The sequence below is a fragment of the Benincasa hispida genome, chromosome 4 (assembly GCF_027475165.1).
Source record: "Benincasa hispida cultivar pf3 chromosome 4, pf3_genome.v1.1, whole genome shotgun sequence".
NCBI lineage: Eukaryota > Viridiplantae > Streptophyta > Magnoliopsida > Cucurbitales > Cucurbitaceae > Benincasa > Benincasa hispida.
In genome coordinates, this window is record NC_143481.1 from 23,583,049 (window position 1) to 23,596,569 (window position 13,521).

General features: G+C 28.5%; 1 protein-coding gene across 1 annotated transcript; it reads right to left on the reverse strand.

Moving 5' to 3' along the window:
- Positions 1–3,550: 3,550 nt before the first annotated feature.
- LOC120075835 (AT-hook motif nuclear-localized protein 17-like) lies at positions 3,551–4,957 on the reverse strand. The gene has a single exon (XM_039029527.2). The coding sequence runs from the start codon at positions 4,598–4,600 to the stop codon at positions 3,731–3,733; it is 870 nt and encodes a 289-aa protein (XP_038885455.1). The 5' UTR covers positions 4,601–4,957; the 3' UTR covers positions 3,551–3,730.
- Positions 4,958–13,521: the final 8,564 nt, after the last annotated feature.

Consider the following 13,521-nt stretch of genomic DNA (forward strand, 5'->3'; position numbering starts at 1 on the left):
GCTTGCTAGCATGCTCGACCTTTCAGTCTAATAAAATACCAACGACTTAGATCTAAAATGGAGTAAAGGGAAGATGTTTTAACTCGGTGGATAACCCTAATGTAACTTCGAAACTCTATTGGAAAGGAACTTAGGTCAACTACATCTACAAATACATCATAACAGCTCCAACAAGAACTAAATTTATTTCTACACTCAAAACTCTCTACTTGCTACGTAGATACACTTTCTGACTTAAGAATCAGAGCAAGTCACGTTTTTCCTTCAATTATAAGTTTACCGTGATTATCTCATGTGAGGGTCAGGTGCGTTTGCTCTTGTTCAAATTTTGGTATCAACAACATCTACTATCATTTTAAAGGTTGACGTATTCTCACCTAGCAATTGTTAAACTATATATGTATAAGAAAAAAAGGGGAAAAAAGTGATCTTCATAAAGAGTGGATTTGGTGGAAATTGAGAGTGACAGTTGAGTACAAATTGGGTGAAGAAAAGTCCAAATAAAGAGAAGTCGACAAAGAAATTAATTATTTGTCATTGTTTTATCTCCCACGTGACCTAATTTTGCTCAATCTTGTCTCTGTGTAATAATCACACAATCCTCTCTCATTAATATTGCAAATTACGCCCTTTAATTATCAATTTCATCACTATAACTTAAACCTTAGATGTAATTTTTTGGTCAATCAATTTTTATATTTTTAATTATTTGAAGTAAAAATTAAATAAATGATAGTAACTTCTTTTAATAATGCTAAAGCTTAGGAGATTAATAATAGAAAACTTCAAATTATACCTATCAAAAACTAAATTCATATTATATAGTTTAATCCATAGTCCAACTATTAAATTTCTACGTTGTCCAATCTTTTTTTTATATATATATTGAAAAATAAATCTAATTATTATTTATAGCATTTATAATTCACCATCTTTAACCCTAAATATCTCAGGTTAAATTTAATGAAATTTTTTTTAAAAAAAAAAAATAAATAAATATCTGTTTAAACTCTGAATTTTATGATTTTATCAATTTTAATCTTAATTAATAATCGTATTAATTTATATCCTAAATTTTGGAAGTCATATCAATTTAAAACCTGAACTTTCATAAGTCCATCAATTTAAATCCTTATCAATTTAAATCATCCATTATGTTTTATTTGGATACAAATTGATATACTTATAAAAATTTAGAGTTTAAATTGATATATTTTTTTAAGTTCGAGGTTTAAATTGATACAATTATTAGTTTGGAGTTTAAATTAATACAATTCTCAAAGTTCAGGATTTGAATTGATCAATTATTATTTTATGGTTTAAATTGTTACAACCTAACTCTCAAAATTTAGGGACATAAATTGATATTTGCCCAAAAAATAAAAAGTTTAAAATCACTATTAATACTTTGAACCTTCATAAAAGTAACAATTCAGTAGTTTGCAACAATTATGTCTATATACTTTCAATTTTAGCAATGATTTAATCTCTCAACTTTATTATTATAATGCAGTTTATCTATTTTTAGAGTTTGTAATATAATCTCTATCATGTGAAAATTATTGCTGATATAATTAACTACCATTTTTTTTTTTTACATATGTAGACTAATAAATAGATTAACATAACTCAATAGGTTTATAAACTATGACTATTTTTATCTAATAAAATCTGACACCTGATAATTTTAATAAAATTTCTCATAGTAGGAATGAAGCTAATTATATGTGCGATAAATAATTGTATATTAAACTTCAAGAATTAAATTATTGAATTATAACACAAATGAAGTTTAATCCCTATTGTAAAAAAGAAAAATAAATAAAAGAAAGAAAAAAAGTTTAGTCTCAACCATTACTTGGTGATATATTAATTTATATGCTTTCCTTTTGTTTCTTGTGATAATAAGTGGACCGATCGAGAATAATAATATAATACAATTTTGCTTCCATGTAAAGCTGGTTTTTAACGCTTGCTCTTCTTGCTCACCGCTTAATATTTAAAAATTACATTCCTAAATTTGGAAAGTTTTGTAATGATTGTATTAATTTAAATTATGAATTTTCATAAATATATCCATTTAAATCTTATATTAATAATTACTTTAATTTAAATTCTGAATTTTTATAATTATCTCAATTTGAATCTTCAAATTTTATAAGTGTATAAATTTAAATTCTTTATTATATTATATTTAGATATACTTATGAAAGTTTAGGATTTAAATTGATATATTTATGAACATTCAGGATTTAAATTAATACAACTATTAATTTGGAGTTCAAAATAATACTACTCTAAAATTAGAACTTAAATCGATATAATCATTAATTTAGAATTAAATTGATACAAGCTTAAAAGTTCAGGTATATGAAGTGATATTTGTTTAAAAATTTATCCTCATTACAAAATTTATTACTTTTAGTTTACAATTTATATACTTTTTATTGATGTTTTCTGTCATGTTCTTAATTTATCGTTATTTCTCAACTATTTTATACCAAACAAAAAAATCAATTTTCATTTTGCGATTTACTGTTTGAAAAAAAAAAAGATTATTGGCCCATTAGTTCTCAATATTATTGTGGATGAATTTAGATCAAGAAAATAGATCAAATGTTAGGAAAACGATAAAAAAAAAAAATGGGTACAAAATAAAAATAAACTTGTATTCAACTAAATTCAAGATTGTCTATCAAATTTTATTTTAACATGTTTAGGATAAAGAAAAACTCTAGTTGTAAGAAGATTGAAATGAACCCTAATCGTTCAATTTTACTGTAAATATTTATTATAACATTTTACTGTAAATATTTATTATAACGTTATATAAGATACCTTAATTATACATCTGTTTTTCCATATTTTAAGATTATCTGTCTCTAATTTTAACAGTAAATCCCTTTTTTTCTTTATCTGACAAGCACATTTTCTTCCATATTACAAACCTAGTCCTTTGTCATTTTTTCTATCTGAATTTTGACATCATCAAATATATAGCCATAAAATTAAACACATAAATACAAAAAAAAAAAAAAAATGCATAAACTTACCAATAAATTTTTTAAACTAGAACTACTCGACACTATGCGTATGTGTGTATATATGGTATGTGTGTATTTTTCAGTCTCTATTTTAATAGGTTTTGTTATTAATGTTATTGTTTTAATACATGGTAGTCGGTATTCAAATCTTTGATATCCAAATCGAAGAAATATGCTTTTAACTACTGATCTTTCTTTTCTTTTTCTTTTCATTTTTCATTTTTCATTTTATTTTTTTAATTCAAAATTTGAGATTGAAAATCAAACCTTCAACTTAAAAAAAAAAAAGAATTACTTAGAAATATTTTATCCTCTAAATTATACGATTCATGCAAAACTAGAACACTATTATAATTCAGTTCACATAAATTAAATCGGAAAAAATTAAAAATGTGAATTAGAAGAAGAGGAGATGAACTTTGAATAATCATTATTCTAATTTTATTATGAATAATTAAAGCAGTGCATTGACGTTTGAATTATTGAAATTTAATTAATAACAATAATTTGCAAAAAAAAAAAAAAAATCAGTTCATTTCCTTTTCAAGTCATTTCAAATCAAAGAAAAATTCTAGAACAGACCACAAACCCTACAAATTTAACAGAAGAGCAATGGAAAATTAATGGGGAAAAAAAGGATTTATAGGAAAAAGAAATCAGCAGAAAACAAAATGAAAAGTTATGGATTAGTACGGCGGCGGCGGCGGTTGTCTCGCCGTTGGCGCCCAAATTACGTCAGACGGCGCGTGGCAACTGTACATAGCCATTCCACACGATTCTACAAGCTGCCCGTGCCCGTGCCCGTGCCCGTGCCCGCTACTATCTCCACCGCCGGAGACGTGTGGGGAATGAACTTCGCCACCGCCACTGCCGCCGCCGGATCCCAAATTCTTAATCTCTTCCTCATCCGGAAGCCGGTGGTACAGCGGATTATTAAAGGACGAGGCAACAATAAAAACAGTACCGGCGGAAATTAAAGCGCCGGCGACCAAGCCGCCAACGATTTGACCCTGAGGTCCGGCGAGGGAGATAGTGAAACCATTAGGTAAAGGTAACGGCGTGGTTTGAGGGAAGACGGTAGCGGAAATGGAGAGAATCTCAAAACGACCGTGAAAAGTAACGGTGGCGCCAGGGGTAGCGGAGGGTTGACGGAGAGAAACATTAGCAACGGTACCGGAACCGTTGAGAACACAAAGGCCCAAATTTTTGCGACGGCAAAATCTTGAAATAGCTTCAACGACGTCGTTTCCCCCAGGGACTTCTAGAACGTACGGCCGCATAGCCGGTTCGGGTTCCCGGGTTATAACAAGAGGCGGTTTAGGTTTATTTTTGGAACCCGGTGGGCGACCCCTCGGCCGACGGACCACCTCGATGGTGGAACCATCGGCGGTGGAGGTTAGTTCCGTGTGGTGTTTAAAGGCGGAAGGCACGGCGGCGGTGGGCTCGTCGGCGGGTTGTTGCGGCGGAGGATGGTTGGAGAAAGGGTGGGTTGAGAGATGGAATTTTGATAACATATTGGAAGTTTTGCTCTTGGGATGAGCAAAATCGCCTTTCATTCTTTCTTTTTTTCCCTTCAAATTAATCCCAATTAAAGGATTTTCTTAATTTAAAGTAATGGGTTTTTTAATTTTTTTGGGAGAAATTTGGAAATGAAATAAAAGAAAAGGGAAAGAGAGAAGGGAATAGAGGAAGGGAAGAAATGGGAATTTGTTTATAGAAAATTAAAAATGAGATAGGGTGGTGGAGGAAGGTGGGTGAGGTTGAAAATAAAGTGAAAAAGAGCAGTGGCGCCGCTGTTTTGGGAGGTGGAGATGGGGCCCACCGCCATACATAAAATTCAGACTTTATAAGAGAGATATGGTAAAGTATGAAAAAAGGTTATTCGTTTCCTCCTCCTAATAATCGTTGGATGTAAATTTAAAAACCGACGAAAATTTTTCAGAAGAAAATTCAATTTTGAATATAAAATCAGTTGGATTTGTAATCATAAATTCAGTTTTAAATATGAAGTTAAATTTATAATCATTTATGTTTTATTTGGTAATCATTTGATTTTTTTTATTTTTGTTTTGTTTTGATTTTTTTAATCATTTAAGCTTAATTTTTAAAAATAAAATGGTTATCAAACGGGATTTTAGATTTTTAAAGTTTTAATTTCTATAAATTTGAATGAATATTATAATATACCTTCTATTCAAATTTTGAAAATTTATGAACTAATTTTGATTAAAAAAAAAAAGTATAAATTCTTCATAAACACGTTAATTTTAATAAAATAAGAGTTTTATATAAAAATAAGTTTCATCAATATACAAATTAAGTATGAAATAGTTTTGGTAAAGTTTATAAATTTCAACTAAAAATTTTGCCCTAGTGTTGTTTTCCTCTAAATTTTATGAACTTTCATGTTTTGTAATTTGTTGAGAATAAGAGAAGAGTGTTTTTAATGATATTTGGAGCCAAACTTTATTAGAGGGTCAAATTTGCACATTAATTCTAAGTTTTAGGATTAAGAGTGCAATACTTATCTAAGTTTGAGGTATAATTTGATAAAAAAAAAAAAATGAAAGTTTAAAATTAAATTCGATACAATTGACAAGTTTAAAAGTCAAAATTGATTTTTTTCCCTCCTTTATAATACTTCCAATTCTTTTAAAAGTTACAATATTACCTTCAATCTTTCATAAACATATAAAAACTACTCTTAGAGTAAAAAATCCATTAAAAATTTGAAAAAGAAATTAAAAGATTAGAACTCATAATTAAATATACCATATCCAATAACAAAAACTCAAATCACCAGCCATTCTAGGTCATTGCATACCATATCAAATCTCAATTACTATTCGAAAATTTAAAGAAAATCTAAGGACAAAATATAAGAATGTTTCTTTATATATGTATAACTTAGCCTTAAAAATATCTATCGATAATTTATAGATATAAATCTAAAGAAACATATTTTTTTTCCACTCTCTCTCCATTATATTCAACAATAAAAAAAATTGGTAGTAATAATGGTTTTGAAAATATAGGGGAAGGTATGGTTGAAAATTTGAGGTTGAAGTGAGAAATACAAAGAAGCCACCGCCTTTATATTTGTAGAAAGAGGAAAATAGGGGCATCCCCCATATCCCAAAACAACAAACAAACAACCAAAAAAGGAAGAGACTACTTAATTTGACCCATGACTATGTGTGGGCTTTGTCTTATGAATCTCCCCATAACTCCTTCAAATCTTTACTCTTACCTCTGTTAAATTATAGATTTAATCTTTATAATTTTAAAAAAAATATTAGAATTTAGTTTATAAATAGTCGTTATAGTAGAAACTATTTATGTCAAACTATATAGATTAAATTCTAATTAGAAATTACGTATAAAGATTAAATTTCAGTTTATGTATTTTCAAATTCTAAATATGCTAACAAATACATTACAAAAATAATGACAATGTTGAAAGTATAAGTTTGAAAACAAAAAATTAAATAAAAATAAAAACTATATTTCATATTTTTAAATACGTATTTGGTAGTACATTTAGAAACTTAATGTCAATCTCAACAATGGTGTGAAATGTGTTCAATATAATATGTTTATAAACCACAAAATTAATTGTAGTTATCTATCATCCATTAAATATAGAGAAATTATTTCAAATGGTAAAACTATTGAAAATATTTACAAGATATAACAAATTTTTCGAATTATCAATGATAGATATAGATAGACTTCTATCAATGTTTATCATTGATAGTTCTAAAATTTTGTCATATTTTATAAATAGTTTAGTATATTTTTCTATATTTAAAAACAACTCTTAAGTATAGGATTAAATAAAAAAATATTATTAAAAAGTTTTATGAATTTGTTTTATATTAAAATTTTTATATAATTATCTTTTTTTAGTTTAAATATTATATTAATATTTTTTAATATAATTTTGCAGGTTAAAATTTCAAATTCAAAATCTAACATTAAAGACTATTTTAAAAATTTGTCAGGTTTGAATTAAAATTCAAGAACAATTTGTCAAAATTATAATTCAAATTACCTTTTCTTTTTCAAATTTATTTTCCTTGTAAAACGTATCTTTATCATATTAAAAGATTTAAATCAAAAGTTTAGAGACTACGTATCATAAAAATAAATATTTGATTTTAGATTAATTTGGTTTTGTAATGGACATTGGAACTTAAATTTGAGAAGAGTAGCCGACTTAGTTTGACGAGGAAAAAAGACACAGTATTTTGATTTAATTTCAAAATCTATGTGCTGTTTTTTTCTCTTTTTTTCTAAAAAAAAATAAAAATAAAAATTGAAGGATCAAATCGGATGAAAGGGGTCTATCAAAATTTTGAATGCGGCGTTGTTGCTTAACGCCTTACTTACTTTACCTTCTATTAATCTATTTGATTTATGAATTTTTTATAATATTTTTCTCTTTATTAAAGAACAACATTTTTTTCCATCTATAATTTTTTTCTATCAAAACAAGAATATAGTATTAATAACCATCGAATTTGTGATTTGAATTTTCTTACCAAAGAAAATAAAACTTTTTTTCTTCTTTCTACGTACTTGTCACTCGCGGACAATTCCACCTATTTTTCCTCACCTTTAGTAGAAAAAGATTTGACTCTAAATTTTAATTTCATCAAACTACTCCTAAAATTTAATGTACATTGCTATCTTAATTTTAAGAACTTAAAAATGTGTGCCGATCAAACATTTTAATAAATTTCTTTTTGAAAATATGTTAACAAAATATTTCTCTCAGTGAATTATAAAACATAAGTACGGTATAAATTGATAAGTTTTCAAAGAAAAACGATATCATAACTATATTTTATTAAAATTTATGAGTTTTTGTCAAAAAAAAAAAAATCATTTCAAGAGTTTTTATTTGTGTCGATCGAACTTAAATTTGTGTAAAACTTCATATCACTAAAATGTAGTGAATTTTTAGATTTTTTTTTTAATGTTAAGATTGTGAATGAATTAGTAGAAATTGAATAGAGGTAAAAATTACAATATTTAATTAAATATTGGGTCTAATTTGGTTAAAGGAAAGTTTGAGTGAAAAATAGTACAATAGGACTCATTCAGGGGCAAAATTTGAAACTTCATAGTCGATTTAAATTTATTATTATCACTTCTTTCAACTTAAGAAAAAATCATTTACACAGTTAAAAGAAAAAATCATTTTTATTTCAATTTGGTTCATAAGTTTCAAGATTTACTATTGGTAAAGACAACACCCTCAGATAATGATGAATAGGACAGCAACAAACAGTCTAAAACACAACCTACAAAACAAAAGCTCGTTATAGGCTGAGTCGTGGAGCTCGTTCTCTTTAAGACGTTTTGTGGTTTTTCCCAAGTGTGCAAGCAGGTCAGGAATACTGCCACGTCGTCCCCAAAATAAAATATCCTAAAAAAAACTCGATCGGAAATGCACCATTACTGATTGAAACACACATCTGACTGAATGCTCAAAAAATGGGAAAAGAAAACAGAGGAGAGTGATGGAGAATGAATGTTTTTTGTGTTGAAAACTGTTGAGAGATGCACCTTTTATAGAGATGCACCTTTTATTGGGAAAAGAAAATGGAGTTCTAGTAATTTTAGCTTGACTACAATACTCACATTTATCAAATTCATTCGTGGATAACTTGAGTATCATTTCTAGCCTAATCATGTTACTAATTAAATTCTTTTTAACATGGCAGAGTCTAACATGCCAAACATTCATAGAATACAACATATACATAGAAGATTTCATTTTATTATGGTCTAAATTTAATTTGAATATTTCCTCAGTTGCATACCCTTTCCCTATGAATACATTATTTTTTGTAAGGGTATATAAATCTGCCCCTATGGTTTGAGTAAATCCAGTTTTGTTGAGGAGATAGCCTGAGTCTTTCTTATCTCCGGAGTGTGCAGGACGTCCTTCAATGTGAGGATTTTCCCGGAGGTAAACTTCAACTCCATGTCGTCAATTCCAGCAAAACTTCAGCTCCACCTCGCCGGTTCCAGTAACTCTCGTGGAGTAGTGATGCCCCAACAAAATATTCTTATCCTTAGTTTCAGTATAAGTTTTAAAGGGACTAAGGTCATGATAAACATGGCACGTAGCACCAGTGTCTATCCACCACTCTTTAGAACCATTGATCACATTTACTTCTGTGATCATGGCAACTAACGGTTCTTCTGTCAGGTTTGACTGACCAGTAAGACGACGCTTATTCCTACAGTTCTTAACCATGTGTCCAGGTTTATTACAATTAAAGCAAAGGAAATCTACCGTTTCTCTTGAAGGGGGTTTCTACTTTTTCTGTTGGTTCTGGTTGCTGGAACCACGGTTTTGACCTTTCCTCTTTGTTCCTTTTGACTTTTGGTCAAGTTTTACCACGGTAGATGCGTATCTCTCAGGTACGACGTTCACCTTCTCCCTCTGGTCCTGCTTCCGGGCTTCCTCCTCAATCCTTAGTCGAGTGATGAGACTCTCCAAGGAAAGCTCCTTGGTCTTATGCCTCAACGTGTTCTTAAAATCCTTCCACAAAAGGGCAGTTTATCAATAATAACAACAACTTGGAATTATTCGTCTAGAGGCATACCTTCAGTTATTATCTCATAGGCCATCTTCTGTAGTTCGTAGGACTAGGCCTCCATAGATTTGTCATCCGCCATTTGGAACTTGAAATAACAACTGACAACATATTTCTTCGACCCGGCCTTCTCGGTATCGTACTTTTTTTGCAAGGCGTCCCATACCTTCTTTGCTGTCTTCATTATGCTGTAGCAGGAAAGGTTTTGACTTTTCCTCTTTGTTCCTTTTGACTTTTAGTCAGGTTTTACCACAATAGAGGCAGATCTCCCAGGTACGACATTCACCTTCTCCCTCTGGTCCTGCTTCCGGGCTTCCTCCTCAATCCTTAGTCGGGTGATGAGATTCTCTAAGGAGAACTTCTTGGTCTTATGCCTCAATGTGTTCTTAAAATCCTTCCCCAAAGGGGGCAGTGTATTAATAATAATAACAACTTGGAATTATTCGTCTAGAGGCATCCCTTCAGTTATTATCTCATGGGGCCATCTTCTGCAGTTCGTGGGACTGGGCCTCCACAGATTTGTCATCCGTCATCTGGAGCATGAGGTAACGACTTACAACATATTTCTTCGACTCGGCTTCCTCGATGTTGTACTTCTTTTGCAAGGCGTCTCATACCTCATTTCCTGTCTTCATGTGCTGTAGTAGTCATACAATCATCAGTCAAACCATTTAATATAGTTCTTACATAAAAAATCTTTCTCCTCCCAGTCTGCAGCTTCTTTATCTGTTGTTCGGTTGGTTCTTCTAACATGACGATTGGTTTATCCCTAGTACATGCGTTGACAACTTTCTTGATGGTAAGAAAGAACAACATCTTTTGCTTCCACCATTTGAAGTTCGCTCCTTCGAACTGAAATGGACAGTTGATGTTGGATGTCATAATGTCGTTGTTGCTAGTAAGGGCCGTTAGAGAATTGGCAGAGAAACATCTTAAAACTGTTGGTAACAATAACACCCTCAGACAATGAAAGGACAATAACAAATGGTCTGGAACAAAACCTACAAAATAAAAGCTTGTTATAGGTTGAGTCTCGAAGCTCGCTCTCTTTAAGATGCTTCGCGGCTCTGCCAAAATGTGCAAGCATGTCAAGAATATTACTACGTCGTCTCCAAGATAAAACTGTCCCAAAAACAAAACTCAATTGGAAATGCACCATTACCAACCGGAACGCACATCTTTCTGACTGAATGCCAATGGCTAAAAAATTTCCTTCTTTTTAATAAATAAATAATAAAAATGGAAAAATAATGGAAAAAAATGATATTTTTATTGAAAAATAATCACACACACACGTGTGTGCCTTGCCCGTCCAACCAAACAACAGCGCGCATGTGGGATGTCCACCAAACCCACATTGGTCTATCTCCTCACTTCCTCCAAAACATGGGTACCTTATGGTGTTAATATCTATACTTAATCTAAAAGGACTAAAATTAATTAAGTTTCACTATTTTTTATTACTATTAAAATTAAAATTAAATTTTCATTTCATAATTATTTCAAATTAATTAATAGACATTAACATCAATAATTGATAGTGAGTCTTTAGTAGAAAATCAAGGTTAAGAGTGTAAATCATGAAAGCTATGACTAAATTGAAACAAAGCTTAAACCTCAAATATACAAATTGAAACTAAACTCAAAACTTAAAGGACCTTGTAAAATTTTCAAACCTAAGGATCAAAAGGAAACTAAATCTGAAACATAGAGACCAAAAATGTATATTTTTTCCTATAATATATATAATCCTTCTTACAATTACTTTGTTAATAGTCTTTTATCTAATAATATATGTGAATCTTCAGGATCTGTTTGACAAGTAATCTGAAAAAGAAAATCTGAAAACAAGAGATTCAACGAAAACTTAGTTGTATTTCATATTTTTATATATTTGTTAGGTAGTATATTCAAAATTTAAATTCGAATTTAAACAATTATGTATACACACATATGTACTAGTTTAATAACACGTGCATTGCACGTGAATTTGAATGTTTAAAATTGTTGTATATGAATATATTTACGTACTATTGTTTTCATCCATTGAACTCTATATATAAAATTAAACTTTTTTACTTTTTAAAATGAAGTTTTATAAAATACAAATTAGATAATTTTGATATAAGATACATTATATAAGAGAGGTGGAATTTAAATTAAACATATGAGATTTTCTAATATTTGAATTATTTGAATAGTCATGTGTCTTTAATGTATAAATTATTTTAAATATTTAGATTCGATTTTACGCGTTTCAAAATTTATGAATAAAAGTATATATACTTTTAGATAAACTCTTAATAGAATTTAAAAATAGCATGCATTAAGAAATTATGATAAATCCATAAACATTGTATGTCCATCCTTTTTATATCGATCCTTAATAATTAAATTAAGATAAAAGTGTTAAAGTAGACATTCACACTTGTTAATTTATTGTAAATAGTTAAATTATTTTAATGCTTTTTAACATATAAAAAATGAATAATTAAAAATTAATTCATATGTAGATCTAGGATATAATATAGTAACAAAAATATTGGGATATGATATTATTTATTTTACTCTAACCTCTTTTATTTGTTCCCTTACTAATTTTTTTTATTTATGCTAATTTCTAAGCTTTACTGATTTTTAAAATCATTTCATACCTAATAAATAGGTAGAAATTAAATTGAAAAAAAATTATTTGTTTAAAATATTTTTTTCCTACTAAAAATCTTTAACTGCCAATTTATTTCATATTGTCTAACTAAATAACTCAACAAACATTAGAAAATTAGTGAGTGTCATACTTAAATATAATTGCAATTTAATAAAGCAATTTAAAATAATAAAAATGGGGTAAACCAAATCCAATGAAGATTACGTAATCTATTAAATTAAATGAAATTTATTGAAATGAACTTTTGAATTTAAATATATTGCAATAATAAAACAAAATTAAAATAATAAAAATTGGGTATAATAAACTATGATTGTATGCTGGATGAGATAACAAAGAGAGAAAAAAATTTATGCATTAGCGTGCATGTGTTTAATTTCCTCATTTTTTTTTTCTATTTTTACGCTAAATAAGAATGCAAAAAATAATAATAATAATAATTTTTTTTAAAGAGAATGAAGTATAATCAGGAAAAAAGACCATCCGTAAATGGAATAAGAATAACTTACCTTTGTTCATGAACATACTCTTTTTGGATACTTTTTTTCACATAAGAACTCACTAATCTTGATATTTTTCTCACAAAAATAAAAGAAAAATCAGCCAAAATAAAATGTCAAATAAAATCAAACATTGTTGTCAAAATAAAATGACAAATATTGCTATCAAAATTGGAAAAACGACCCTCATCTTGATGTAAATGAAATAAGAATAACTTATCTCTGTTCATAAGCATGCTCTTCTTGGAGATATTTTATGTGGAAAAACTCATCGATCTTGGTTAATTTTTCAAAAATAAATAAATAAATAATCAAACATTTTTGTCAAAATAAAATGACAAATATTGCTATCAACATTGAAAAAATAAACCCTCATCTTAATGTAAATGGAATAAGAATAACTTATCTTTGTTTATGAGCATGCCTCTTTCTGGAGACATTTTTTCAATAAAATGACAAATATTGCTATCAAAATTGGAAGAAAAAAAATATCCCCATCTTAATGTAAATAGAATAAGAATGATTTATCTTTGTCATGAGCATGCCTTTTTTTTTTTAGACCTTTTTTTCACATTAAAACTCACTGATTTGGATTAATTTTTCAAAAACATCAAATATTGTTGCCAAAATAAAATCAAACATTGTTGTCAAAATAAAATAACAAATATTGTTATCAAAATTGAAAAAAAAAAAAA